The sequence below is a fragment of the Leptosomus discolor genome, chromosome 20 (assembly GCF_034619465.1).
Source record: "Leptosomus discolor isolate bLepDis1 chromosome 20, bLepDis1.hap2, whole genome shotgun sequence".
In the NCBI taxonomy this organism is placed as follows: Eukaryota; Metazoa; Chordata; class Aves; order Leptosomiformes; family Leptosomidae; genus Leptosomus; species Leptosomus discolor.
This window is the reverse complement of record NC_141410.1, coordinates 2,109,457-2,137,040: the sequence shown is the minus strand read 5'-3', so window position 1 is coordinate 2,137,040 and position 27,584 is coordinate 2,109,457. Positions and strand designations below refer to the sequence as shown.

At 56.9% G+C, this 27,584-nt stretch overlaps 4 protein-coding genes across 6 annotated transcripts; 1 reads left to right on the top strand and 3 right to left on the bottom strand.

The window, feature by feature from the left end:
- Positions 1 to 949: 949 nt before the first annotated feature.
- On the bottom strand, positions 950 to 3,455 carry LOC104341178 (claudin-16). Its single transcript, XM_009956068.2, has 5 exons — positions 3,342 to 3,455; positions 2,924 to 3,026; positions 1,738 to 1,902; positions 1,395 to 1,586; positions 950 to 1,041 (listed from the first exon to the last, which is right to left on the bottom strand). The coding sequence occupies exons 1-5, from the start codon at positions 3,453 to 3,455 to the stop codon at positions 950 to 952; spliced, it is 666 nt and encodes a 221-aa protein (XP_009954370.2).
- A 4,701-nt stretch (positions 3,456 to 8,156) lies between these two features.
- On the bottom strand, positions 8,157 to 12,060 carry CLDN19 (claudin 19). 2 transcript variants are annotated; one of them, XM_086476203.1, is made up of 5 exons: positions 11,832 to 12,060; positions 10,513 to 10,677; positions 10,202 to 10,289; positions 9,594 to 9,740; positions 8,157 to 8,208 (listed from the first exon to the last, which is right to left on the bottom strand). In XM_086476203.1, the coding sequence occupies exons 1-5, from the start codon at positions 12,052 to 12,054 to the stop codon at positions 8,157 to 8,159; spliced, it is 675 nt and encodes a 224-aa protein (XP_086332329.1). In that variant the 5' UTR covers positions 12,055 to 12,060. The 2 variants fall into 2 exon arrangements, with proteins under 2 accessions (XP_086332329.1, XP_086332328.1); XM_086476202.1 differs by lacking the exon at positions 8,157 to 8,208 and having other exon boundaries at positions 9,584 to 9,803; positions 11,832 to 12,054.
- Positions 12,061 to 14,094: 2,034 nt separating this feature from the next.
- P3H1 (prolyl 3-hydroxylase 1) lies at positions 14,095 to 24,566 on the bottom strand. 2 transcript variants are annotated; one of them, XM_086475967.1, is made up of 16 exons: positions 24,548 to 24,566; positions 21,088 to 21,578; positions 20,446 to 20,598; positions 20,051 to 20,240; positions 19,427 to 19,558; positions 17,734 to 17,873; positions 16,935 to 17,024; positions 16,771 to 16,823; positions 16,293 to 16,414; positions 15,989 to 16,116; positions 15,794 to 15,889; positions 15,512 to 15,662; positions 14,889 to 15,006; positions 14,625 to 14,700; positions 14,318 to 14,458; positions 14,095 to 14,239 (listed from the first exon to the last, which is right to left on the bottom strand). In XM_086475967.1, exons 2-16 carry the CDS (start codon positions 21,568 to 21,570, stop codon positions 14,114 to 14,116), a joined length of 2,199 nt encoding a protein of 732 aa, XP_086332093.1. In that variant the 5' UTR covers positions 21,571 to 21,578; positions 24,548 to 24,566; the 3' UTR covers positions 14,095 to 14,113. The 2 variants fall into 2 exon arrangements, with proteins under 2 accessions (XP_086332093.1, XP_086332092.1); XM_086475966.1 differs by lacking the exon at positions 24,548 to 24,566 and having other exon boundaries at positions 20,051 to 20,262; positions 20,447 to 20,598; positions 21,088 to 21,570.
- On the top strand, positions 21,785 to 25,415 carry C20H1orf50 (chromosome 20 C1orf50 homolog). Its single transcript, XM_086476305.1, has 4 exons — positions 21,785 to 21,922; positions 22,856 to 22,942; positions 24,041 to 24,172; positions 24,887 to 25,415. The coding sequence occupies exons 1-4, from the start codon at positions 21,785 to 21,787 to the stop codon at positions 25,067 to 25,069; spliced, it is 540 nt and encodes a 179-aa protein (XP_086332431.1). The 3' UTR covers positions 25,070 to 25,415.
- Positions 25,416 to 27,584: the final 2,169 nt, after the last annotated feature.

The following is a 27,584-nucleotide window of genomic DNA, read 5'->3' as shown; positions in this document are numbered from 1 at the left end:
CAGGTGACAAGGGGCTCCTCGTGTCCCTGCGGGGGCCGGCTGCCCTCGCGCCGGGGCGAAGGGGCACTGAGCCCAAGCTGCACCTCGCAGCAGAACCGCGGCGAGAGCCGAGTGGGCGCTGGGGCTGCTCCACCAGCGCCCGAGCTGTTGCTTCTCCCGGTCGCTGCTCGCTCAGCCCCGCAGCTGGTGGTGTACAGCACCGGTTACAAATCCCCGGTAATGAGCACAACTGCCATCGAGGCGGGTGCGGTGGGTGGCAGCTTTCTGTTCTCCGCACTAACGAGCTCTACGCTTGCATCAGGCGAACGCTTGTTCTCTTTAATTGTTTCCCTGTGTGCTCAAGTGCCAGCCATTAAATGCACGGGGCTGTTGGGTGGTGGTGTGCCTGACCTGAACCAGCAGTCCTCCCATGATCACCCCGAGGTGACATCAACAGCGCCCCAGGCTGCCAGCTTTACCCAGTTTTAAATGCCAACCTTGTGCTGCCAAATTTCCGAGCGTGGGGGGCGGTTTCCAGCAGGGCTGGTGCATGAGTGATTGGGGCCACCAGCCACACGGAGTCAGTGTTGCTCCGTGCAGAAGAGAAATTTAATTTCCGTTAAATTCCTCCAGCAGCTGAGCAATGTTGAAGGAGCTCTTTTGCCCTTGGTGTCCCAACAGCTTCCCCAGGGTGGTTGGGGGTCATCTTTTCTTACAGCAACACTTTCCTGGGGTTCATTTTCATGAAACCTAGCTGGTAGTGGGGGGAAAAAACCCTCCTCTGTGAGTGACTTCAGCAGCACACTTGCTTTTTTGCAGCCACTGATGCTACAGCCCATGTGGACCCTGCGACCAGCGCCTTGAAGCAAGCACAGAGATGTCCCAGTATAGGTGATAGTGCTTTAATGGGGTCAGGCTGCAGGAGAGAGCGTCCCACAGCAGGGCCGGGTGCAGGAGGTGCTGCTGCCTCTCACACGCAGGAGTCTATGGCGTACATCTTGCTGGTGGCCGTCCGGCCCCAGGGCTGGGGAAGCCTCTGGGTTTGACAGTGGCTGCTGGGATCTGCCAGGAAAGAGTTGGGGTTGTGTAAGCTCCAGCATGATACAGCTCCAGCATGTAGGCGTCAACACACCTCCACCAGGACCTCAGAGCCCCACAGATGTAGGTGGACTACTTCTGCACCCCCTCCACGCCCTTACAGAGCTTACGGGGTCCTCACTGAGCCCAGTCCTGCCTGGTGTGACCTAGCCTCCACCACCAAGGTGCACAGGCCAGACACAAAGGGGTTCCTCTTGATTTGGCTGGACCCTGCAAGAAGCAGCTGCACCCTCTGAGCTGGTCCTTCACCCCATGTACATCGCTGGAGGAAAAAAAGCTACTGAAGGAGGGATGGGGGGGGGACAGGGCAGACTGACCCACGCAGGTGTAGAGGCAGCAGGTCAGCAGGACAGATGCCATGAAGCAGCCTGTCGAGCCAGCCATCCCCAGCCAGCACGACCACCCAAAGTCGTAGTGAACTCCCAGGAATATATTTTGCGACACCAGCATGGCCCTCTCCATGTAGACATCCACTGCGTACCACACGGAGCCCACAAGGCCCAGGATACCTAGGAGGAATGGGGCTGGTTAAGAAAGAGACATACAACCCCCCCATGCTCCCCAAGACCCATCTGAGGGAGTGTCCCTGGCTCCCAGCATCCGCCCCACTCCCTGTGGGATGCAAGGTCCGTCTTCCCCCAAGCTCTCCCAGCCACGCACTCCCAACGCCAAGAATGACACCAGCCCCGTAGCACATCTTCAGTTTGATACGAGGATCTTCCTTGAGGAATTTGATGCAGTCGAGTCCAAGCAGCAACATAGCCAAAGCCAGGCCAGCCAGGAGGTCCGCTGTGATCAGCAGGGTCCGTGTCACCACGATCTTCACTGGGCAGAGAAGGAAGAAAAAAAAAACAAACCAGAAATGGGACAGAGGAATGGTCGGAGGAACTGGTCTCCCCGCTCCAGATTGCTGCCTGTGTCCCTGCTAGAGTCACCAGCTCACCAGTGGCCATGTCCATAGGAGATATCTGCACTGGGATAAACCAACCCCGTGCCTGCCATGAGCCACAGGCAAGGTGCTCACCATGCTCATCGGAAACTTTGCAACAGGACTTAATAAGCACGTTATTAGACCAGCTCAAGAAACCAAACAACTTAAGGTGCACTAGTCAGCACCCAGGATGTGGTCACCTACTGAAGACCTTCTTGCACAGGCTTGGACAGAAGACGCTGCTGTCGAGACTGTCTTTTTTTTCCTCCAAGTTGTGTAGCTGGTGTTTTGAACGGCAAACATCAACATACCATTAAAAAATATGAGTGCTGGCATCAATTGCTGATGTGACTCCTGCCTACGAAGCTTTTTCCCCAGAGCAGCACAGCAGCCCCACTTAGTCCATGCTGACTTCTTGTTCCCTTCTCCACTGCTCAAATCCGTGTTGTCCCATGTCATCACCCTATACAGACATTCTGTGCAGGACCTGATGTGCCCTGCGCAGGCCAGGAGAAGTCTCCTTAGCACAATATGACTGTCCATGAACCAAGGATGCAAGACCTCGGCCAGTGGGAATGGTCTTCACCCCTGCATGCAACATGAATGGGGTTGCAAATCCCACCATGCAACGGGGAGCAGGAGCTGTGCCTGGGCTCTAGATGCCAAAACACCTTTATTGTGAGGTGGCACAGCTTCATGGCCTCTCCTGCTTGGTGACTCCATGGCAGATCTGGCTGAGCCATGGGTTGCTGTGCAGGCTGTGCTGATGGGGCAGGAGACCGAGAGAAGCCCTGGGCCTGCATTGCTAACTGATGAAAGTCAGCCCTTTGCAACGAGGATCATCTTCTCGAAAAGCGAAGAGGGAAAACTCTTAGCTGTGAACTTAAAAAATGCCTCCAGGCCATGCCAGCTTACCTGGATGGTCGGCCAAAATGGAGTCATACTGGTCACAGGTCCTGACCCCGTCCTGCATGTTGGTGACACACTCCCTCCAAAGTCCCCTGCATTTGTGACTTATCTGGAAGCAGGAGGAAGACATTCAAGCAAAAAGCACCAAAAAGCACCTCAGCTCCCTGGGGATATCCCAGCCCAGCAAGGCAGATCCTCAGGCTCTCGCCACCACAGCTGGACATGTGCTGGTGACTCCCTACCCATACCTTGCTCTCTGTCTCCTCCTTCTGCTCCAGCATTTCTCTATCTCACTAATCCAGCTCATGCAGAAGGCGGTGGGTTTGTCCTTTCCAAGCCCATGGAGGCACAGTGCAACCCCATGGATGTCAAGGCACCCACCTTGCTCCCGACTGCTAACCTTGAAGATGGGTGCTCTGCTCACCTCCAAGCTGTCGTCAGCATTCACCATCCAGCAGTCGGTGCATGTGGCAAGGAGCAGGAAGAGGGTTGAGAGAAGAGCAAGACCGAACGCTGTCATCTGCAAGGCTGCGCTCATGGGGTTACCTGCAGGGGCACAGAGACATCCGCCACCTCTGCTCTGTCCACTTCCCAGGTACCTGATCCATCAAGGACAAAGTGCCACTTAGGCCAGGGTGTACTCTGATCCCCATGGGTCACCTGGGCCCCATCTCATGGTCCTCAGTGCTGCCAAAATGCTCTAAACCCTTAGCTGAGGTTGGGGCACCAGGTTTGCATGTAGAGAGGGCCTTCGGGGATGCATTAATTTTGCAGTGGAGACATACCCACATCGGTTGCTCTCTAGATGTCCTCTCTTCCAAACAGACCATCTGAAGTTGCCAACTATTAGTATTTGCCCTTTGGGAATCCAGAGCTGCTGGAAACCATTGTTGAACAGATACTGTTGTCAAAACCTGTGATCCGAGCACGTGTCTCCTGATACCCCAAGGTTTTCTTGATGCCTCCATCCCTGCAACCGTGTGATTCAGTGGGAAGATCACCTGCATCCTCTTGCTTTTTTTTCTCCAAGAAAAGGAATGAAGTGTTCAAACATCCAGGTTGGAGCGCAAGGAAGTGTTCCGTGGAGGTGTCCTAATCTCAAGCCACAAGCTCAAAGAAAGCGTCTCCCGTTACAGAGGTGGATGAGGACTGCTGGGGCTTGACGTGGGTGCCCTTAAGTGCTGCCAAGGCTTTCCAAAAACCAGAAGGGATGGGACCATCTGTTTTCCATCCTTGCCGGAGGTGGAGGGACTTTGCAGAGAGGGGAGCTGCGCTCAAGGTATGGAGCAGAGGACATTGTATCTCCAAAACCAGGACATGAATCCCCCTTTGCTGTGTTTCGCACTCCAAGATGCTAAATATTTTAGTGCCTGAAGTTACAATCACTGCAAGAGGGGGCGGAGGTGTTCCCATGAGTTAATTAATGAGACCAGATGCGTCTCTGAGCTGCATGGGTTAATTATTGTAGGTGATGACTCTTCACCATGGCCAGGTTTGTGACCTTCAGCCCCATACTGCCCACTCGGACACGGCACAGGCTTCCCCATGCAGCAGAGGTGGGAAGGAGGGGCATGGTCCTCACACCCAGAGTGCAACATCTCCCACCATCACCCCTCCTGGGATGTCGCTGGGAGCAGAGGTACCACATTTCCATCAGCTTCACTCTGAGAGCATACCTTATTAACAGGCAGCCTCTCAGACCCCAATTTACAATGTTTTTTTAATTTCCCAGGCTCCCTTCTGAGCTAACTCTACACAACCTTGTCTTTTTCCACTAGACCCTGGCTGTTCTGGAGCCTTTGAAGAAAATCTGTTCAGCCATTCCAATTATATGAGCAAGGAAAAAAAAAAAAAGGAAAAGAAAAGAAAGAAATCCTTAACCCTGGCGAAAACCAGCTCTAATCCCTGTTAGCAAGAAAAATGGGCTCGGGGGTGAGTGTTACCTTCACCGCAGGCTCATCCTTGCTGGGGTGAGTTGATGGCAAAAGCTCTTTGTCGCTGATGGCTGGGGCTGGGGATGTGGGTCTTGAAGGCTTTCCAGTGCCAATGGGGTTCAGTCCTGACCCATCTGATGGAGTCGGGGAAATGCAATGCCTGCTGGAGCCTGTGCTGGGCTATTTAAGGTTTTTCCAAGGCTTTGTGCTCCAAGGCGTGAGGGGCAACCCTGCGGTTAAAACGGTAATAGGTTGGAAATGGAGCCTTCCCAAAAAATTTCACGTGGGGAAACCTGTGGGAACCCGCTGGGAACGCTCCCTAGGTGGGGGACTCTCTGTCCCGGGCTAATATCCCACATCTTTTTAATTAGACCCTTTAATTACTGCCTAGGAGTGAGTGGCCTAAGATACGTCGGGTCCCCAGGAGTGGTGCAAGAGAGTCAGAGGGGGTGGAGGTGGATGGATAAAGAAGCTACAATGTGATCACAACTGCAGTGGTTATGGCTCAGGTAATGTGTCTGGTCAGCCCCCGAGCAGGTTTTTTGTGACCCCGGAAAGTGGTACCCCAGCTGCCTGGCACTTGGAGCTGCCCGAAAAACTTTGGGTTTGTTCCCTGATCCCCTGCTATTGGGGGAAAAAAAAAGTCACTTTTACTCTCACTTTCTTGCAAAGTGTCATGTGGCTGCAGCCTCCGAGCATCCCTGCGACCAGCTGTGCCCCACGGCCCTCAGGCATCGCTACACCCTCATCTCCTAGACCCATGGAAAATGCATCCGTGTTTCCATTCCGTGGCTTGTACCTAAGAGATTCACTTGGGTTTTTCAGGTTTCTTTGGGGTTTGGTTTTTTTTTTTTCCTCCAGATAATCCTCTGCAGCATTGAACTGTGGGGATTTTGGCAACGCACCAGGGTCTTGGCAAATCCTTGAGCTTCAGCCCCGCAGAGGCACCCAGGTGCTTGCCGTGTGTGATTGCTGTGGCTTTATTTTGGGTTGTTCTGTTTACCCGGGGTTTTGGCACACGGCAGGTCGAACGCTTCGGCAGGTAGCAGTGAATTAGTGCTGAGAACGTCCAGGAGGGTTTGTGTAGCTTCATTTCCTAACATTTAAATCTCAGGGATTTATGGTACTTGGACACCCATGACATGAAATTCTGGTGTGACCCCAAGTAGTACAGAACTGCAGCTGCGTGTGCTGGCAACACCTGTAAAATAGGTTTATTTTTATTTTCTGCTTGTCTAAACAGTTTATTATATATCAACCTAATCTACCTTGTCAATCCTCAATTGAAACCTTTCGGGCGGCTGAAAAGATGCAGACAGAGGAGCAGATCTATCAGTAGTTGAATAATTAAGCTCATTTCCCTGGTTAATGGAGGTGGAAATCAGATCTTGTGTCCCATTAGGTTTGTAAAACCCGTATGTTAAAAAAATGGTACTGACAGGAGACCCAAATCTTCGTGTTTTAGCACACATTGTTCAGGGGAAACCTGCTATGGTTGGAAGGCAAAAAAAAAAAAAAAAAAAGTAAAGATGTTTTCTTTGATGGGACCATCTGATAGGGGTGGAGAGGACTCTGTAGATGCCATTGGGACAGGCCAAGGAATAGAAATGAATCAAAACACCATCGAATTAAACCAGTCGTGGCTCAGAGGGGTGAGAGAAGCCCCTCTGCATGCGGACTGGTTGTGGGTGCTGGCCAAGGGCAGCACCACCACAGAAACGTCTTTGTGTTAAATATAACGAAGGGCACTAAAATGGATTTATAAATTGTTTTAATAATTTTTTTTTTTTTTTTTAAGAAGAGAAGGTATGTGTGTGGGTTTCTACTCTATTAGCCACGTGGAATTTCAGGGTCATGGCAATTTGGTGAGATTTGCTGCGAACTTGGCATCTGGGGGTTCATTTTCCCTTTTCCCTCATTTCTGCCTATTTAACAACAAATATTATTTCACAGAGTTTTAGATGCAAGCAAGAGGTATGACCAGAAACCTAAATATCGGTCATCATCACACTGGTTTTATTAAATAAATGAAGTGTGTTGGGGGGGGGGGGGAATATTTTTGCCTGGATGTGTGCGGATGGAGGCAGATCCCACATATCGCAGCGAGCCCTGCTGTGTCCCATTCCCGTATTTTATTCCTCTTTGCCCTGTCCAAAACTCACAAGGGATTGTCCAGAGGACAGTGGGGGCCTTTATACCCCCAAACACATTATCACCACTCAGCCATTTTCCCACCCGCCCCCCCTTGATGTTCTTCCAGCCTGGGTGTCCATCCACAGGGAGACCTTGGGTGACCCATGGAGATGCTGTGGGGAGCCATTGAGGACCCCAAATCCCTGCTTTTTGAGGTGGAATGTGAAGTATTTGTGGATGAGGATGCTGAGACAAGACGGTGGCTGTGCAAAACCTGGATGGAAAGCACCAGCCCCCCCCCCCCCCCCCCCCCAGGAACACCAGGCACAGCATCACGAGGCACGGGGTCCTGCTGCTCCACGAGGAAAGCAAAGATCAGCTTCAATTAGCAAAGTGCCTGATTAGGCACAAGCCAACTCTGAATTCATGGACAATGGGAGAAAACAAGGGAGAGTCCAGCTTTGAGGATCCATCAGAGGAGGATGCTGGTGGCGTTTCAGCCTTGGGAAGAGCCCTGCAGAGGGACCATGGCTGCAAGCACGAGGTGCAGCCTTACTTGCATGGGACATCTGGGCTTTTCCACTAGTCCAGACTTAAACTGAGCAACTTTTAAGGCCACATCCCCTCCTTCAAGAGCAACACATGGCAAAAGGCTTGAGATACTTATCTAACACCTGCCCAGGAGAGCAAAAAACGTTCAGCAAAGGGGAGAATCTCCTGCCTGGATCACACTGCAGAAGATGCTTTCACCCAGTAAAGGAGTCACTTGGAGTGGACTGGCCCAGACTTGGAAAGGGGAAGAACAAAGAGAGGATTTTAGAAAGATGCCCATGATTGGAAATATTTTAATATGACTGAGTCACAATTTTTAGTAAAAACAGCAAAAAAAAAAAAAGCATTTAAAAATCCCGACTGGTCCCATTCCCACGGCCATGCATTCCATAGAAAAGTTACTGCAATTTTGTATTAAAAGAATAAAAAACGTTCTTCTACACAACACTCTGCTCTTGATATAAAAAGGCCTTTTTGCTTGACTTTTTTTTGTTTGTTTGTTTTTAAAAGCACGTGTTTCCTTTTCAATCCTCACTGCAGGAGCTTTTTGGTGTGTATTTTTGGAGGGGAACCCCATAAGCTGGGTTCAGCCAACCAAGCACCTGATGGGTGAAGACAGACTATAAGCACTGCTCTCCCCTGATGGGTGAAGAAGACATTTTTACAGGGGGTCTGCAATTTAAAAGAGAAAGAGGGCTGTTAGTCCTGCCTGAGAGAGAGAAACCATCCCCCCCCGCAGGGCAAAACCAGCATCGCTTCCCCTCCAGCATGGATCAGGACACAAAGCAGCACATGGGCATAAAACTAAATAGAGGAAAATGAAATAAAATAGAGGAAAATAAAAATAGAGAAAATAAAATAGAGAAAATAAAATAGAGAAAAATAAAATAGAGAAAAGCAAAATAAAACAGAGCAAAATAAGATTTAAAAAATCAGCTACTTCAGCTAATTGGGATTAAAAAATAATAATAATGATAATAAAATCAAGCTCTTTGCATCATTTCCACCGTTTTTTCCTGCAGGTTAGCTGGCATGGACGGCTGGAGGTACTGGGGGGTTTTGGGGAATCTACAGATGAAATTGGAGCCACAGCGTTGGCAGAGCAGTTAGTAGCGGTCAAGACGAAGTACAAGGAGGTGGAAGCAATTAGCACGTCGGCATCTGAAGACTTCACCGCCTGCTCCAGGGGACCCTGTCAGGGGAAGAGGGATTTGGACACAGCAGGCAGCCATCAAAATTCAGGGGTCTGTCCCTCTGTTACCTGAAATAGCTGCGCTGGGCACCCAAAATAAAAACAAACCACTGTTTTGTGTTCCAAGGCCCCTTTTTTGCCTGTTTTAATTTGCCCAGCACCATTTATTCTTCTGCTTAACAAGGCCACATACTTGTGCCTGGTGAGAAATAAACCCAGGGCAGATTTTAGCTGGCAGAGCTCAGCTGGAGCACCAGCAACCGGGCTCGAATCAAGAATTAATAATAATTAAAAAAATGGTGCTTTTGGGTGGCAATGAGGCAGGGGGGACGCTTGCATCCTGAAGGCATCCCTCTGCCAAAAGCGGGGTGCAGGGATGCTCAAGCCCCGGGTTGTGCTGGGTCTGATGGAGCTGGGCAGCAGCTTCATCCCGGGAAAATCACACACCGGCTTTGCTCCCCGCTCGCTCCCGAAAACGGCAGGAAAGGGGGGGGGGGGGGGGGGTCACAGCACAAAGCGCTTCTGTGCAGCACACCCCCGCGGGACCGGCATCGCCCCGCTGCTGCCGTGGCTCCGCAGAGGGATGCGGTCCAGCCACCCACAGTCCTGGCCACCCCAAGGGGGGCCAACCCGCCCGGCTGGGGGGAGCCTGGCAACGACGGGTACGGGAGCTACCACCCCCCAAAACCCTCCTATTTTAGAGGAGGGTGTTGCAGAAGGCACTGAAACCTGGAGGAGGAGGAGGAGAAAAGTCTCATGGGGCATCCAGGGACCACGCGGGGTGGGAGCGCCGGGGTCTTGCCTGGTTTTGGGAGGGGAGGGAGGCGCTGGGCGGCAGGAGGGCAGGGTTGGGGGTCAGACGTACTCCCGAGCCGTCGAAGGCTGCGACTGCCGGTAGTACTGCTGTCCTCGCCGCTCCTTGGCGGGGCAGGAGCAGCACAGGAGGGAGCCCCCCAGCACGGCGAGGCTGGCGGCCCCCCAGCCGATGAAGAGAGCTGAGCCGAATTCGTACCTGGGGCGAGAGAGAGAGGGGGTAGCATCAGGGAGGGGAGAGCAGAAAAGGGAGAAGTGTTGACTGAGATGGACACAAAGATGCTCAAAGCCCTGACAAAGCTACGGATGATATTGAGGCAGATGTGGTTCTTCTTCTCTCTGTCCATCCCCACCTTTCACGTTGGATGGATCCAGCTACTAGGTTTCCCCGTGCTTTAAGCCTCCCTTGGACTGAAACTCCACCTAAGCGCTCCTACTCTGTCCCAGCATGAAGTCAGCGGTGGTACTGACTGAAGCTTTAGCATTGAGGAGATCTTCTGCAACGTGGCAGCTGTGGGGTGGCACAGGTCCCATCACGGCTGCCCGGTTCAGGTGCCTACAACCCCACGCATTGCCAAAGCCGGCATGGGAAGGTCCTATAAGAAGCGCAGGGACAAGGTGGGATCCAGATACAGAGCATCCCCTGAGCTGGGCTCTTACCTGGCGTTGATGGGGACGGTGCTCTCTCTGAAGAACTCGTAGGTCACCTGCGTTGCGTACAAGGACACAGCAGCCAATGTGCACAGACCTGGACACAGAATCATAGAATGGTTTGGGTCGGATGGGACCTTTAAAGGTCATCTAGTCCAACCCCTGCAATGAGCAGGGACATCTGCAACTAGAGATCAAACACTGAACATCAGCAACGCACAGCCGATGCCCAGACCTCTCCCCTTCCTCCATCAAAGAGCTTTTACGAGGTGTTTGAGGTCTTCTGCATCAGAGAGGTGCAAAGGCTGGAGCTGCCTTACCAGAGAGGACAAAGAGGACACCTCCAGCCACAGCGATGCGGCTCTTGGTAACAGGATCCTCTTCACCAACTTTGGTGCATTTCATGCCCACCACGCTCACGATGATGCCGAAGAAGCCCAGGAGGAGAGAAATCACCATGAGAGCCCGGGAGGTCTGGATGTGAACTGGAAGGGAGAGGGGAGGAAGAAAAGCTGCTCGCCAGCGTGTGTTTTCGGCCACAGCCAGTCTCTGAAAGCAAAGCAAGGTCACCACGTCCCACGCTGGGGATCAACCTGTCCTTAACCCTGTCCTCGCTGCATGGCCCCCATGCCACCCCTTCCCCGCACGGCTGGTGGGGAGACCTCAGCTCAACGCAGGGCACTCCTCCCAGTGCCTTCCTCGACCTTCCTCCCTGCCACACTCATCCTCGCCCTGATTTCCTGGGCGGGGAAACACCTTGCCCACGGAGGCACCACACTCCCCAAATGCCACAAGGGTGATGCACAGCCCCAGGGTTGCACGTCCCCAAATGTGACGCCCACCCTGGAGCTCAAACCCACAGGAGCCGGGGGGATCTCAGACACACAAAGGGGCTCAAACCCAAGGGGACAAGGGGGGCTCAGACCTGGGGTGGGGCGGGGGGGTTGGGGGCAAAGAGAGGCTCAGACCCACAGGGTGGAGAGGGGAGGTTTGAACCCACATTGTGGCTTAGATCAGTGGAGAGGTAAAGGGGGCTCAGGTCCTTTTGAGGGGGGTTCAGGCACATCAAGAGGGGCCAGCCCCATAGCTGGGGGGGCAGGGGTGGTGCAAGAAGGGCTCAGACCTGCCGAGGACTCAGACCACTGGAAGGGCCAGGGGAGCTCAGAGCCACGGGCACAGTCAGGCGTGGAGAGGGTACGGACCTGTTGGGGGGCGGGGGGGGGGGAATTCAAGTCCATAGGAGGGGCTCAGACCCATGTAGGGGGGGTTCAAAGCCACAGAGGGGCTCAGACCCATATGGCAGGCGGGATGTCAAAGTGATAAGAAGAGCTCAGATCCATGGGGGGGGGGGGTTGTCAAATGCATAAGAAGGGGCTCAGACCCATATCGGGGAGGGGGGGGAGGTTTCAAATCCACAGAGGGGGCTCAGAGCCGTATGGGGGTGTCCAGGCCCATAGGAGGGGCTCAAACCCATTTGGGAGGGTCAAACCTACAGAGGGGCTCAGACCTGCCAGGGTCAAGGGCAGCTCGGGCACATCGGGGAGCTCAGACCCGCGGCGGGGGGCTGTCTCCGTCCCACGGAAGCAAACGGGGGCTCATCCCCAGGGGGTCCCGGTCCTCCCCTTCTCCCCATACCCACCGTCGAGGGAGAGGAGCGAGTCGTGGAGGCGGCACTGGACCTGCCCGGTGCTCTGGGCGGCACAGCTCATCCACAGCCCCTCGTGGAGCCCCACGGCCGTGATGATGGCGTCCCCGGCGTACGAGCTCTGCCTCCACTGCGGCAGCACGGCCGCCGCCAGCGCCGCCACCCACCCGCCCAGCGCCGCCAGGTACCCGGCCAGCTCCCGCGCCCCGCCGCCCATCGCCGCCGCCTCCCGCCGGCCCGCGCCGCGCTGCCCCGCCACGGCCCGCCGCGGCCACGCCCCTCCCGGCCACGCCCCCTCGGCCACACCCCGGGGGGGGGCTGGGAGGGGGGGAAAGGGGCGGGGGGGTGGGAAGATTGGGGTCCGAGCGGGGGGAGATTGGGGAGGTCTGGGTTGGGGGGGGGTTGGGTACTGGGGGGGGGCGGGGGGGGAGGTTTGGGGGTTGCGAGGAAGGAAAAGGCCGGGGGGGAGGGGATTGGTTCTGGGAGGGGGAGATTGGGATCCGAGGAGGGGGAGATTTGATTCGGCAGGGGCGAGGGTAGAGGTTTGGGGTGGAGTGGGGTGGAGACTTGGGTCCTGGGGGGATTTGGGTCCTGGGGAGGGGGAGATTTGAGACCTGGTGTGGGACTTGGGGCATGGTTGGAGGGGGGGAAATTTGGGTCTGGGGGAAGATTTGGGGCCCGGGGGGAGGATTCGTGTCTGGTGGAGGGGGGGAATTTGGGGTCAGGAGGGGAGGTTTGGTGCTGGAGTAGGGGTGATTTGGGGCCAAGGGGGGAGATTTGAGTCCTGGGGGCAAGATTTGGCAAGATTTTGGGGCATGAAAGGTATTTGGGGCTGGGGGGGGGTGAGTTTTGGGCCTTAGGGGAGATGAGGACCCCTCAAGGGATGGTGGAGGGAGATGGGGAAAATGGGGGTCCCCGAGGGAGATGGAGATCCCCAAGGGAGGCGGGGAAGTGGGACTGGGGGCGGTGAGTCCTCACCCCAGCCATCACCCCTTGCACCTGTGGGCCACCCTAAGACCCCCCCCCCAACCCCCACTCCAGCCACAGAGGCCCCAGGGGTGTCTTCAGGAATTTGGCACTTGAGCGGGAAAGGGGGCTTGTGCCCCCCCTCCGCCGCCAGGCCTGACCCTCGCCTCTCCCCAGGGCAATCCGAGCATGCCACTGCAGCATCAACAACAGCCACCATTGATGGTGGCGTCTGCCCCCGCAGGAGGGGGGGACACGGGGCGTGGGGGGGACACGTGCCACTGCCCCGGTGCCACCAAGCAAGTGGCAGCCCCAGGCCCTGGCAATCGTTAACCGCCCCGGCCTCATCAGCAGTCTGCTCACGCGCTCGGCCAGCCGGGGTGGGACACCGGGGTGGTGGGCAACCACTGCTTGGACCATCCATTCGTCCTGGAGAAACCATCCCCCAAGACCCCCCCCTCCTCCCACCCCGATGGTGAACAGGACCCACCCCATGCCCTCTCCAAATATTATGGGGGTGTCCGGCTCTGGGGCAGGATTTATTTACTCACATTCCCCAGATGGTTATGGTAATGGCCAGTGCTCGACACCCGCTGGAACAATTCGATGCCCTGTTCCAGGGGTGCCACGGTGCTCAATGTCCTTTCTGTTCAAGGACGTTTCCCTCCTCTCTGAAATCGCGGGTCCCTGCCCACGCTACAGGAGGTCCTTCCCACGGGGGTCCAGGGGAGGCCACGGGGCTGACATAGGGGTTGCAGCACCCATGGCACCTGCTTGCCCCTCAAAAAGTCCCCTTGTCCCCCAAAAACACCTTCCCAAGGTTGCATGGCTGCAAAACCCTCGGGTAAATGTTGGCAAGGAGAGAGGGATGCGCCTCAACACTAGGCAACAGCCGAGGGCAGGGGGTAGAGGGGAGAGGAGCCTGCAGCCCCCCACTCAGCAAGCAACAGTTTAGAAAAAAACCACTTTTATTCACCCATTTTCTGCAGAAGGCACTTAAATAGCCGCAGGTTCAGCTGAGGGCAAAGGCATGTGTCTGCTACCCTGGCACTAGGTCCTCAGCCCTAGAAGAACATCCCTCCCTTGTCCCCCATGTCACCCCCCCCAGAGTCTTTGTGATACCCCCAGACCAGCTCCTAGGGGGGGATGCTGGATGCCACAGGGGTGGTGCAGGGCATCTCCCAATTCCCCATCCCATGGCGGCTGGGGGCAGAGGGGGGCCCCATCCAGCAGCCCCATGGCTGAGCAGCCTGAAGCCGCAAGGCTGGTGTTGCTGGTCCCAGCAGGGACGTCCTGGTCCCCATGGGACATCACAGCTCGTCCTTCCCTGGACTGATGGCAGCCGGTGATTCCTGCTCCAGTTCCGTCTCCCGCAGCAAATCTCCCTCTTCTGCACCAAAAAGCATCTTCACCAGGTCGTCCGCCTGCACGCGCTCCTGTGGGGCACACCCATAGGGATAAGCCTGGCCATTGTCCCCCAAAAACACCCACCCACTGCTGGGGAGGGAGCTCACCCGCTCGCTGTGTCGAGGGTCCAGGGTGAACCAGAGGGCAATGGCGCAGCGCTGGCCCTTGGTCACGGCTTTCACCCCGTGGGGGTTCTCTGAGCCAGAGGAGAAGCCCACGGCACGACCACACTGTGGCTGAACCTCTGCCTGCAACGGATGGGAGACCCCGGTCAGGATGCACCCAGTGGGTGATGGGCTGAGCTGGTCCCCCCCAATCCAACTTCATCCCTTGCGGTGGCACAGAGGATGGGGCCAGCAGGCCGGAGCTGGGTTTGGTGCCGCACAAGGATCCTCAAGGAGCCAAGCTACTTACAGTCTCCGTTTTGGCATCCAGCTCAGTGAAGTAGAAAGCTCCTCCTTCAAAGTCCCCGTTGAGGTAGAGGATGGCACTAAAGGAAGCAGGGGACAAGCAAAGGTGACAACCATCACCACAGCTTCAGTAAGCTGGTGAGCTTGGAGCTCCCCCAACACCACGGCAAGAGCCAGGAGCAGGACAGCCCAGGCTGAGTTGTCCTCCCACCCTGCTCCTCCCAACCCCTCAGGTGGGGAAGCTCCGGCTGATGGACACCACCAATACCTGTAATCCCGGAAGGTGTAGGCTGGAGGTTCCTTCACACACACCAGGGCCTCTGCATTGAGGATGCAGTTGTCCACATGCACCTCGTGACTGTTGTCACTCCGGCCTTCTTGCTTCTCTAGGGTGGAATGAGACCTGGCACATCAGGACCCTTTTGTCCCTGCAGGACCAGGGTCTGTCCCTAAGTGCCATGTGCTTAGAGGTGACAAGAAAGTCACCTGTAGCCTCAAGTCCTTCCATTTGCTGGAGTGTGGACCATGAGAGGCCATTCAAGTGACACAAGCCTCCATTGACTTGTTCCATGGCATCTCCGTGGCCCTCCAGACACAGCCTCTCCCAGCACCCAATCCCAAATGCCTCCAGGTGCTGAAATCCAGTACGGCATGAAGCCACCTGCCCCACTGGAGGCAACCAACAGAGCTGCACATTTTCCCAAACCAGGCTTAGGGATAGGCTCCCTACACCTTTCTTTTGGGAAAAGGAGCAGGTTAGGGAGTAGCAAGGAGGAATCCAAGGACATGTCCAAGAAGACCACCCCAGCTGTTGGAGGGGACGCAGACAGGACAAGAGGCCAAAGGAGACTTGCTTCTCCTTGGGCTGTGCTCCTCTGGGGCCTTGCTCACCATCGATGGCCGTGCGGCACACCAGGTGGGAGTAGGAGAAGTGGAGCGGGACCTCCAGGCGGAAGTAGGACTCCATCATGTGCCGCACCTTCTCCGTCACGTTGTAGTAGAGGTAGGCACTCTGCAGGGGCACCTTGCCCTCCTGGCCCAGCTGCAGGGGACAGATGGGACACAGGCTCAGCCCTGGGTGTGCTGGGCAAGCACAGGCAGCTGCCTGCTTTCAACCCCTCTCTCCCTTGTCTCCACAGCCTGTTTCTCCCCCTTCCCCATAGCCAGCCTAACCTTGAGGGCCTTGAGGACAGTCACACCATAGAAGGTCTCGCTGGGGGTGTGAGGAGATGTCTTCCCACGATAGCCATCCCCGGCTGAAGCAGCTGCCTGCAAAACCCAGCTGGTGTTACCGGTCTGAGCCGCAGGATGGGATCCTTCAGCATCCCCTGCCCCACCTCTGCCCGCTCCCCCTGTCCCCGCGCTCACATTGGTGAGTCTCTGCAGCTCCCGGCACTCCTCGGCGGAAAGGACCCCGTCCACCACAACGCGCTGGGAGCCGTTCAGGGCCTTGGAGTTCATGGTGACACTGGCTCCTTCGTACACCAAGGGGCCACCTGTGGCACAAATGGTATCAGCAGGACATAGGGATGGGCGCCACCAACCCTGGGGTACAGTGCTGGGTGAAGCTGTGGTCCCGTCACCTGCTCCTGCCACCACCCATGTGGAGGGACTGTCAGCTAGCGGTGGACATGGAGGTCTCCATCCCACCTCCCCTCCCAGCCCTCCACACCTTCTCGGATGAACTTGCTCATATCGGCAGACTCCTTGGCCTTCTCCTCCACCAGCGTCTCGATCTCCTTCATGAGGTTGCCGATCTCCTCAGAAATGCGCGCTGCCGTCTCCCGCTCCACCCTGGGCATGCAGCAGTCATCAGCCCCTCTGCCCCACTGTCCCCATGTTGGGAATGAGGGGCACCAGGACAAGGGCAGGACAAGTTGTCTCCAGGGGCCGGTGACAAAGCCCAAGGCTGGAGAGAGTCATCTTAATACCACCCTCATCCCAAGCTGCCTGCGATGAGCTACCCACCCCCAGGGGCTGATGGGGAGCAAAGTTCTGCTCCCCAGAAACATCTCTCAGCCCCAACACCAAAAATCTTCCCTAGCAGCAGCTCCATGGCTGTGGCCTTTGGCCCAAACCCCATGGAGGAAGAGCAGTGTGTCCCATTGGTCCTCCTGATGGGTTGACCATCAGCTTGGGAGAGCACTCACTTTTGTTTCTCTCGCAGCCTTTTTGGTATCACTTCTTCAGGTGTCCACGTGTCCTGCAGCCAGAACAACAACATCAGGAACTGCACGAAGATCTGGCTGGGATTCAGACCCCTCATCCCCTTCCCATCTGGCCACTGCATCCAGCCTGGTCCAGCACAGCTCACCGGGTCCACAAAGGGGATGCCGAAGACATCGTAACTGAAGAAGAGCAGCTCCTTCTCCATCAGGCTTCGCTGGTGGTATGCCTGGATCTCCTGTGGCGAGGGGCAGAGGGATGGGGTAAGGGCTGTGGAAAGACCCCGAGCGAGGGCAGGAGGGTGCAGGGTTTACATCATTCCCACAGTCCTTGCTCCAGACCCGCAGCCCTGGTTTCCTGGTCCCTCTGGCAGCCGGGAAGCAAGTGGCTTTCCCCATCCTGCATGAACTTCCCTGTCCTGTGTGGATGAGCCCTGGGGAGAGTATGGAGGAGACAGAGGCACAAGCACATCCCTCCTGCAGGAAGCTTAGAAGCAAATTCTCCTCCCTGCTCCACGTGACATGGGGTAGAGATCTCCATCCCTGCCTGTCACCTCCCAGGCAGCACGTGAGCATCTGGATCCAGCCATTTTGAAGCTAAATCCTCTCATTCTTATGCAATTTCACTTCAGTTGTAGAAGTCTGTAGCAGAGGTGGGCTCAGATCCTCCTAAAAAGCCTGTCCATCTGCCTCTTGCAGACCTCTCCCACAAGAGCTGGTCCATTTGTGCAAGCCATCAAGCCTTCACTTGGCCAAAGATACTTTGCCAGTGATGTTTTTCAGTCTCTCAGCTATTTTCCAGCTTGTTGGGTCTTGCACCCCTCCATTCCTCTCCACCTTGCCACCAAAGAGCAAACCCATCCAGAGCACACCCCAAAACCTCTGCAAAGGTCTCCAAGGAGGGGAGAAGATGTCCCCTGCAATGGCTCACCCCAGCTGGTCGCTCACCTCTCGGGGTTGGATGGGTCCTGCCAGGTTTTCCCCCAGGACAGCAGTGTAATAGGCCAAATTCTGGTTCATCACCTCATCGTTCGGGAAGAAGAGCAAATAGGTTTTGGCACATTCAATGGCTTTTTCATAATTCCCATCTGCAAAGAGAAACGGGGCCGTTCACAGCACGTCCAAGAGCATCAGAGACAGAGCAAACACAGGTATGGAGGGGAAGCAAGAGAGAAAGTCCTTGCTGTTCTCAAACTGTCTCCCAAGTAGGGCAGACACCCTGGAGCAAAGATAACTGCTGCCACAAAGGCAAAATTAAGAGTACGAGGTGCTCTCCTCCCTCCAGAAATCGCCTGACCAGAAATCAGGCTCATGGCTTGGGTAGTTTTCTCACTTGGAAAACATCTTGAAGCCTATTTCCAGACAGCAAGACCCAATCACGTCCAGGCTAACCTGCAATTTTCAGCCACTTAAGCACCCTGACCTGCTTGCATCTACAGGATTGCAGCCTTTCAATCTTCTTGGACTTAATTCCCCCCCCCCCCACCCCTCCTTTTGGAGAAATTTTGTCCGAAACAGTTTAGATTTTTCTAAGGAGGTGAATAAAAAATAAAATAAAATTTGGTATATTTGCCTGGGTTATAACTGGCTGTTCTGGTGGGGGAAGGGTGCCTCTGTGGTTTGCAGCAAGACATGGATAGCTGGCAGGAGGAAAAAATCTTCTCTAGGCTGTTATTTCACTTGGAAAGCAAAGCTGCTTGGGAACTGAGCATCTGAAGTGACATGGAGGGCTCTTGCAAGCAGGCGCAGCAAGACCCAGCTCTCCAGTGCCACATTTCAGGCTGGAGGAGTGGGGCTGCCTGAATCTCAGGAAGACAGTCAAGTGGAAGGTCCTCCACCAGCATCAGTAGAGACTGGGGAAAGGATGGGTTCAGAGCAGCCCTGTGGAGAAGGACTTGGGGATACTGGTGGACAACAAATTGGACGTGAGCTGGCAACGTGCACTCACAGCCTAGAGAGCCAAGAGTATCCCAGACTGCATCACAAGAAGTGTGCCCAGCACGTCCAGAGAGGCGATGCTTCCCCTCTGCTCCACTCTCATGGGATCCCACCTGCAGCACTGCATCCAGCTCTGGGGTCCCCAGCACAAGAAGGATGTGGAGTCAGAGCGCGACCAGAGGGGGCTGCAAAAATGGTCAGAGGAATGGAACACCTCTAAGAAGAAAGGCTGAGAGAGGTGGGGTTGCTGAGCCTGCAGACAAGAAGGCTCCAAGGAGACCTTCTTGAGGCCTTTCCATATATAAAGGAGGCTTACAGGAAAGATGGAGTCAACTTTTTACCAAGACTTGTAGTGACAGGAGAATGGGCAACAGGTTTAAACTGAAAGAGTGTAGGTTTAGGTTGGCCACAAGTAGGAAATTTTCTGTGATGAGGGTGGCGAGACACTGGCACAGGCTGCCCAGAGAAGCTGTGGATGCCCCATCATTGGAAGTGTTCAAGGTCAGGTTGGACGGGGCTGTGAGCAACCTGATCCAGTGCAAGATGTCCCTGCATCTTGGGTTGGACTAGACAATCTTTGAAGGTTCCTTCCCAACCCAAACCATTCTGCGAGTCTATGATTTCTGCTAGCAAAGAACAGCCCATGTAGAGCACGATGTCCAGTGCCAACAGCCAACGGAAGATGGGACAATGATCCGCTTACTGTTGTAGTAGGCAAACTGCAGGTAGTTGAAGTGCGAGGGCAGGAAATCCTCCAAAGGCTTCTCCCGGCCAGGCTGCGAGGCCAGCTCCGTAACGCAGCCCTGCTTGCAGCTTAGCACCTGCATGTAGTGATCTGGCGGAAAAAAAAACGTGTCACTGCTTGCGGTCACCCGAGGGCTGGTGGACAGGACCTTGAGGGGTCTCCACTCCAACCTCCTGCTCACAGTGGGGCTGTTGACAGCTTTCTGGTGGTGGAAACCCTCAAGGACGGTGGTTGCCCACCTCTGCGTGATCAGTGGTGGGGCTGTGCTGCTCTCTGAAGCCACCCTCAGCCTCCCACCCTTGCAACCTGGTGACCCTCTGCTGGCCCCTCCTGTTTTTCCATATCCCTCTGGAACTGGGGGGAAATGTGGGCATCATCCCCAGCACCGAGTGCGGGCAAACACCTCCTGCCATTTACTGGCCACACTCCTCCTAGTGAAACCTAGGATGGGGTTTGCCCTCTTTGGGGACCCACCACCCCCCAGGTCTTTAAGGACCTCTTTGGGGACACCCTCCACCCCCCCACCCCCCCCCAGGATGGTCCCCAGCTCTCGAGATGGGCCACAACACGCACAGCTCCCACCTGTGATGGCCTGGAAAAGGTCCGCGTTGTACTCCAGGTAGTTGTAGCCCTCGTAGTCGTAGGGTCCCTCACAGAGCGCACGGCACTCAGTGTCCGCCACAAAATACTCCTCCAGCGCCTTCTCTAGGTGCAGGACGGCGGCAGCCGGCTGCTCCTCTGTGTAAAACCGAACGCCCAGCCGAAATTCGCTCTGTGGAGGGATAAGAAATGATGGGGGGGGGGGGGGGGGGCCTCCGCACCCCGCTCCCTGTGACAGAGCACCCAGGGCGCGTTGTCCCCATGGGATGAACCTCCAGTACCAAGGTGGCATCTCACGAGCTTGCCGAGCCAACGGTCCAGCAGGGGAGGAATGTTTTGGGAGGGGTTGCCCAAGGCATGTGTGTGGGGTGTCTCACCATGTGGGGTTTGGCCTCCAGGTCGGTGAAGTCATCCTGGCGGACGCCGGCCATGGCTTGGTAGTACTCCAGGTTCTGCCTCATCTCCTGGTGCCCAGGGTTGGCCACGAAGAAGGTGTGTGCCGCTGCCGCTGCCTGCGCCGGCCGGTTCATCTGGGCCGGACGGGGGTGGGGGGGTGAGACAGCGCCCGCCCCACGGCACGGCCCCCCCCCCCCCCCCCGGGGTGCGGAGGGGACCCTCGTCCTCGAGGCATCCCGGTAGCCCGGAGGGGTCCCGCAGCCGGAATGGGGGCGGTGACGGGGGGCGGCTCCGGCGAGCTCCGACGTGGCATGGCGGGGGGGGGTGAAGGGGAGGGACGGGCAGGGCCCGGGGCCGCCGTCCGACACCCCCCCACCCCGCCGGGGCGGACGGCCGGCACCCTCCCGGGTCCCGGGACCCCTCCCCTCCTCTCCGGGATCGCCCCCGCCCGGTTGTCTCAGTCCCATCCCATCACCCCGTCCTCTGCGCCCGGGATCCCTCCGGTCATCCCGCATTCCCCCGCACCGGGACACCCCCCCTTCTCTTCCCGGGGTCGCTGCGGGTCCCGCAGGTCCCGGACTCCCCCCGCTTCCCCCTTCCCGGTCCCGCCACGGGTTCCGTACCTTGAAATAGGCGACCTGGAGGTAGTTGTAGGGGCTGCGCTTGCTGAACTCGCGGTCCAGCTCGTCGCCCAGCCGGTACCGGGAGGGCGCGGCGGGCCCGCAGCCCCGTAGGCAGGCGGCGCGGCGCAGCAGCCCACGGAAGAAGAGCAGGTCTCGGAGCACCGGTTCGAGCTGGGGCTCGGCCCCCTCCGCCGGTCCGGCCGTGGCGTTGGCGCAGTGCAGGCGGCACCGCGCCAAGCGGGAGCGCACGGCCGCCCGGGCCCGCAGCGCCCGCTCCATCTGCAGCACCACGGCGGGCCAGTCGCCCCGAGCGTACGCCTCGGCGCCGGCGGCGAACAGAGCGTCCGGGGGCTGGGCCGGCAGCGGGAGGTCGGCCGGTGCCGGTACCGGTACTGGCCTTAGCCCCGGCCCCAGTAACGGCTCCGGTGGCGTCCCCGCCAGCACCAGCAGCGGCAGCAGCGGCAGCAGGGCGGGCAGCGCCATGACCGAGCCTCGGGGCCGCGCCCGCGGACGCCCCGCCCCCGAACCGGGCACCGGAGCGCGCCTCGCCCCGCCCCCTCCGCCTCGCCCCGCCCGCCCACCAATCAGCGCCCGCAACCGCTGGGCCTCTGGCCTCTCTCCGGTGCCGTCCGTAGTCGCGCCCCGCGGCGGAAGCTCCGCCCCGTGGCGCGGAAGGGGCGGAGCTTGGCGGGCCGTAATGGCGGCGGAGGACGGCACGGAGGGCGGCGGTGGCGGCGGCGGGGTGGGCCTGGCCCTGGTGGAGGGCAGCGCAGGCCGCGCCGCCCGCGTCGGAGACCCCGGGGACCTGGTGGCCCTGGCCCGGCAGGTGCAGCAGGTGAGGGCCGGGCCCCGGCGGCGGGACCGCGGAGACGGTGCTGGGACCGGGGCCGCCCTCCCTCCCGGCCGTTTCCAGGGCCTCCTCAGCCGGCGGCGGGTCTACTGCCTGCCAGCACGTCCCGCCGTTCTCCGGTGCCCCCGGTGTTTTCCGTGGTCCGCGATGCTTCCCACCATATCTCACTGTCCCCTCCCAGTATGCACCAGTGACCCCCGAGTACCTTCCCGTGTTCCACAGTTGGCCGCTATTTACGCCTCCAGTACCTCCCATTGCACCTCCGTGCCTCCCACTGTGTCTTGCTGCCTCCCAGTGACTCCCGGAACATCCCGCTAAGCTCCCAATCCGTCCCAGTATGCTCTGCTGCCTCCCAGTATGTCCCACTGCCTTTCGTCTACCCGAGTGTGCCCAGATGCGTCCTACTGCCCACTATCCCAGTCCGTCCCAGCACTTCCTGGTATGTCCTATTCACCCTTCAGTGACTCCCAGTCCATCCCAGTGCCTCCCAATATGTTCTACTATCCCCCCCCAGTGCCTCCTAGTACATCCTACTACCTTCCAGTAATGCATCTTGGCCTGGTATGTCCCCCAGAGCTTCTCAGTCCACCCACTCCACCTAAATACTTCTCTGTAAGTCCTACTGCCTCCTCCCATTGCGTCCCACTACCTCTCAGTCCACCTCAGTGCCTCCCAGTATGTCCTACTGCTCCCTTCCTCTGCCACCCAGCATGTCCAGGCAGCTCCCAGTGCCCGGTCCCTGCTCCACAGTTGTCACCCCACTGCCCGGGGGTGCCGCAGCTCCCGCGCTGCCCGCAGCCCTGTTAAACCCCCGAGCAAGGCCACGGCCGCTGCTTTTCCAGCCCCCACCCAGCGTGGCTGGCTCCGGGGGGCCGTGGCTCTTCCCCATCCTGACCAAACCCTCATTCTTCCTCGCAGGCGGACGACTTCATCCGAGCAAACGCCTGCAATAAATTGACCGTCATCGCCGAGCAGATCCGGTACTTGCAGGAGCAGGCTCGGAAGGTGAGGATGTGTCCGTGGGCTGGGCAGAGGGCTTGTTGCCCTGGGCTTGCGAGGGGAGGGAGATCAGTGTCTGTCCTCACTGCCAGACGCTTGGGAAGAGCTGTAGCCTGGGTGTGAATCGTGGCCAGGAGCCAAGTAGAGAACATTCAGTGGGAAAATAAGGAGGGTTTATTGTCTGGTATCAGCTGGGGACGGGGGAGGGTTTGTTTTGGTGCTTTCCCTGAGTCCTCTGGACATCAGGGAGGACTTCTGTTAAGGCAGAGGAGCGAGGGTGGCTAGTCCAAGCAGCCCAGGTGTCAGGAAGGACAGATAAATGACTCTGGTGTTGGGGCAGATGACTCCTGTCACCATGGTGTGTGTGCTGTGCTGCTGGGAGGACTCAGCACAGTGGGGTGACTATATGGTTCTGGCTGGATCTGAGCCCCTGGGAGAGATGAGCTGTTACCTGACAACGGGCTTGGCTTTCCAGTTTGTCCCAGCACATTTGCGGGAGCAGGTGGCCCCAGCAGCAAGCCCAGCAGGGCTCACCTGCCCAATCCAGACTTCACCCTTGGGGGTGAAATCTCAGAGCCTGAGTGGGAGAGGATCTGCCAGTCACTGCAACTGGCCTGCTGCCATCAAGGCCACTATGTCACATAATCGTTAACTGGTGGAGCTGGAGCTGTGGAGCAGTCAGCTGGTGGAGCTGGGGAGATGAATGCCCCTTTGTTTTCTGTCCCTTCCCTTGGGGACTGCAGCAGGGAAGCCCCCAGGGGCTGTCAGCTGTGTACAGAAACGAGGACACGGTGGGGCCGGGCACAGAGGTGAACGTGGGGCTGTGGTGAAGAGGTCCTTGATGCTTGGAGGTATCTCCGCTCCTGTGGAGGGGTGCAGGAGCTCTGAGGTCCAGCTGATAGGGGAAACTTGGAGAAAACTTAATCTCTTTGGAAGGCACCTCCTTGCTGGGGCAAAGATGTGCCGCCCGAAGCCAGGTGTGCGCTGGGGAGGACAAGGCCTCGCGAGCGATGTGTGAAATGATATATCTCGGGCTCTGGCTGAGAGGCAATAGCGTGTTGTCGTTTTATTTCAAGTGTGGAAGTTTTAAATTTGTTGTTTTAGGTCTTGGATGAAGCTAACAGAGATGCTGATCTGCACCACGTGGCCTGCAACATCGTGAAGAAGCCAGGAAACATTTACTACATGTACAGGCGGGAGAGTGGCCAGCGATACTTCTCCATCCTGTCTCCTAAGGTGGGTGGTTACAGCCCCTGAGGAAGCAGGGAGGGGAAAAATACCTGTTTGTGGTGGTTGGACACTTCTGGACCTCAGACAAAAGCACCAGTTTGATGGGGGCATTTGTTGGCCCCTGCTCAGTTGCTGTTTGTCCTTGGTCTGAGTTCCTCTGCTGGTGTAGGAGCCATGTTATGAAGTTCTCTCAGCTCTTAGTGGATGGTGGGCAAGCAGACCCTGGATGTGTGGACCTGAATTCTGCCTTTCAGTCCCTGCAGTTCTTCCTCTGGAAGTAAAGAGCTTCAAACGTGCCCTGGGCCTTCGCTGGCCGGTGTGGCTGTCTGGCAGTGCGGCCTCTTCAGGTGCTTCAGCCCAGGGAGCGAGTTTGTCTGCGGCTTGGTAGGGGTGGTCTTGGAGGTATCCTCCTTCCAGGCCACCCATTTTCTTACGTGCAAGGTGAAGGCTTCAGAGCAAAGCACTGAGCGTGTAGAGGAGCTCTGGGCAGGTCCAGTACTTGCAGGAGAGGGAGATCTTGTATCCCCAAGCCCCCCTAAATCAGCAGCGCTGTAGCTTAACCTGATCTTAGACTCAGGGTAGTTGAGCCTAATTTTTAGGCTGAAAATGGGATGGTCACATAGCTGGGACTGCTTCAAAGGTGGGCTATCCAGCATGGGCAGAGCAGCCCAGCTCCAAGGGAAACTGAGCAGTGATATGAATCTCTCCTTTCCCTTCCAGGAATGGGGGACCAGTCCCCACGAATTTCTTGGTGCCTATAAGCTCCAGCACGACATGTCCTGGACTCCATTTGAGGACATTGAGAGACGAGACGCTGAAATAAACATCCTGGACAAGGTGTTGAGCCAGCAGGCAGCGCTGCCTCCGTGTACAGAGCCCAACTTCCAGGGCCTGACCAAGTGACACAAGTGACCATACAGGACCTCCTGAGCAGAGTCCCTGCGTGAGGACATGCAGTGCCTGCGTGCTGCTGAAGGCACGGCGAGGAAAGAGACCAAGAAACAAAAATGCTGATGGTGCCAGTACTTGCTCTGTGCTTTAACGAGACTAATTCTGCATTCAGTCTTACTGGATTTTCTAGTAATTGAGCAATTTATTTCTTTGACTTACGCCAAGCTGTAGGGAGAGGCAGATAATATCAGGTGGAGTCAATTCCAAGAGGGCTTGGGGCAAGAAGCAAAAATGCTTGGGGCAGATGTGATAATGCTATAAAAGATATCCTCCCTGTCTGGCTCTGGTGTACTGTCGCGTTCCACTCCGTGGACTCGTGGTTGTTCGTTCGCTGTGATCTCAAAGTGCAAAATTAAGGCGACCACGCCAAAGGGGTTTGCTTCAATCTAACAGTGGGGCTTTATTGTTTGCCCGTGAAGTGGCGTGCGACAGGGAAAGGGGGAGAAAGGAAAGGGGAAAGTGAAGTGACAAGAGGACAGAGATCGATAGCTGCCGCCGCAGGTCCAAGGCGTCCCGATGGTCCCAGGTCCAGGCAGTGTGCTGCTGGTCCTAACGATCATCATGATCCTTGGTGGGGAAAGCTTCCACAGTTGGGGTGCTGAGGAGCCCCTTTTTATGCCCAGCAGCACCCCTTGCTCCTCCTCTCTGTCTCCGCCTCTTTTTGGCTCCGTCGATGCTGATCGATCCTTCTTGATAACGGTTCTCAGGCTCGACCCTGGCACTGGAGAACGGCACAGCACTCTTGAGCCGAAACAGAGCCCTCTTGCCTCCACAAGGCTCCCTCCTTCAGCTGTTCTCTCCCCCCACCAGGTTTCTAGAAGGGAGAAGCAGACAGCAGCATCTCCATCCTTCTGCTGTTTCCTGCCAGATGAACAAGTTGCTCGGCTCTCATCCTTGCTCTGTCCAGGGCACAATGACCTCACCAGCCTGGCATTCAGGATCAGCAACTGCTTCTCAGGCAGGCCGCTGCAGACTCATGTCAAGATGTTAGCCTCACTTTCGGGGTACTTTACTGTCCATATCCCTGATGACAAGGTTGAGACGATGCTGTTTTCGGACCGACTCTTACTGTGACTGCCTGCAGCAGATAGTGATTTCAGGGCTGGATTTTGCCCCTCGTTAAAATGCCCATAATTAGGAAGCTTGGTGGCTTGGGAAGGGCAGTTGAAAGCCTGTGCAGAAGGGTCTGTTGTGACCGGAGTCTGTTGGTCCGAACCCCTTGAGCCTGGCACGTGAGGTGGCCTGGAGCTTCTTCTCTGGGAAGAGCATCCTCAAAAGGGCCATGCAGGCTGCAGGTGCTCTTCAAAAGGTGGGTGTTTCACAGTCCTTGTGTGTTCCCCTGGGCTTCAAGTGCTTGACTTGCCAGGGCGAGACAGGAGCGTGCAGGGACACTGAATGCCTCTGTGCCAGAGCAGTGGAGAAAATAAAATAAATCAGTTTTGATCTCCAGTGTACCTCCGAGACAGGCCCCGTGTCCCATCTGCATGGCAAGCATCCCTTTGGCTTTACCAGGGAGACTCCACGGCACGTGGGGCTGGTAGGACACCTCCAGCCTCTCTTTTGCCACCAAGAATGGGGGAGAGGCAAAGATCAGAGCTGCTGAGGAGATGTCCTCCCTCTGTCCAGCCACACAGGGCTCCTCCAGGAGCTCTCCTGCTCCTCTGGGAGGAGCCCAGGTGGGAATGTGCTGATGGAGAAGGAGGTATCCAGGTTGGATCCTGGCTCAGCTCTGGTCAGATCCTCCCATGACTTGTTCGCCACCTGGAGAGAGAAAGGTAGTGACCTTACATGCTGCTCGAGGCGCTGCTCGAGGCGTTGCACGTGCACGCTCGCCTTGGCCTCCTCCGCTGGCGACGTGTGAGCATCAGGAACTGTTTGGAAGGGGAATTGTGACCCTAAGGTCTGGGTCACCAAGGGTGGAGGTGGGGCTTCTTGGTGGAGCTTCCACCAAGAAGCACCACCTCCACCTGCATTTGCGGCTGGGCTCTCCTGGCTTCCGAGGTGGTGGTGGAAGAGCAGTGTCCTTTGTTCCCCATGGCATGGCCGTGGGTGCAGCTGTCACTCACCTTCCTGGCGGCTTGCTTGTTCCAGGCAGTCACTCAGCTCCAAGTGACCTTCCCAGGTGCTGTCCCATCTCTCCTTACCCATCGCCGAGGAAGACGCCGCTGCCTTCAGCTCTGGTGGGTGATGCCTGACAATCTGGGGCTAAGTCTGTGCACCGGGCTTGGATCAGTTCATGCATATGCTCTCAAAATAGTCTCTTTAACTCCTCTACACTTCCTTGTTCCCTTTCTAGCATTAACTTGTTCTTCTTATGCCAAGTCCCCAGAGCGTCCTGCTCCTCCTGCCCCTTGCTGGCAGCTGGGAAGGGTTTGGGTGCCCCACTGGGGTCCTGCAGAGGAGGGTGCTGCAGCACCACATTCTCCCAGGTCACCCTCGACTCATGTCTCTCCAACTCAATGTCTGA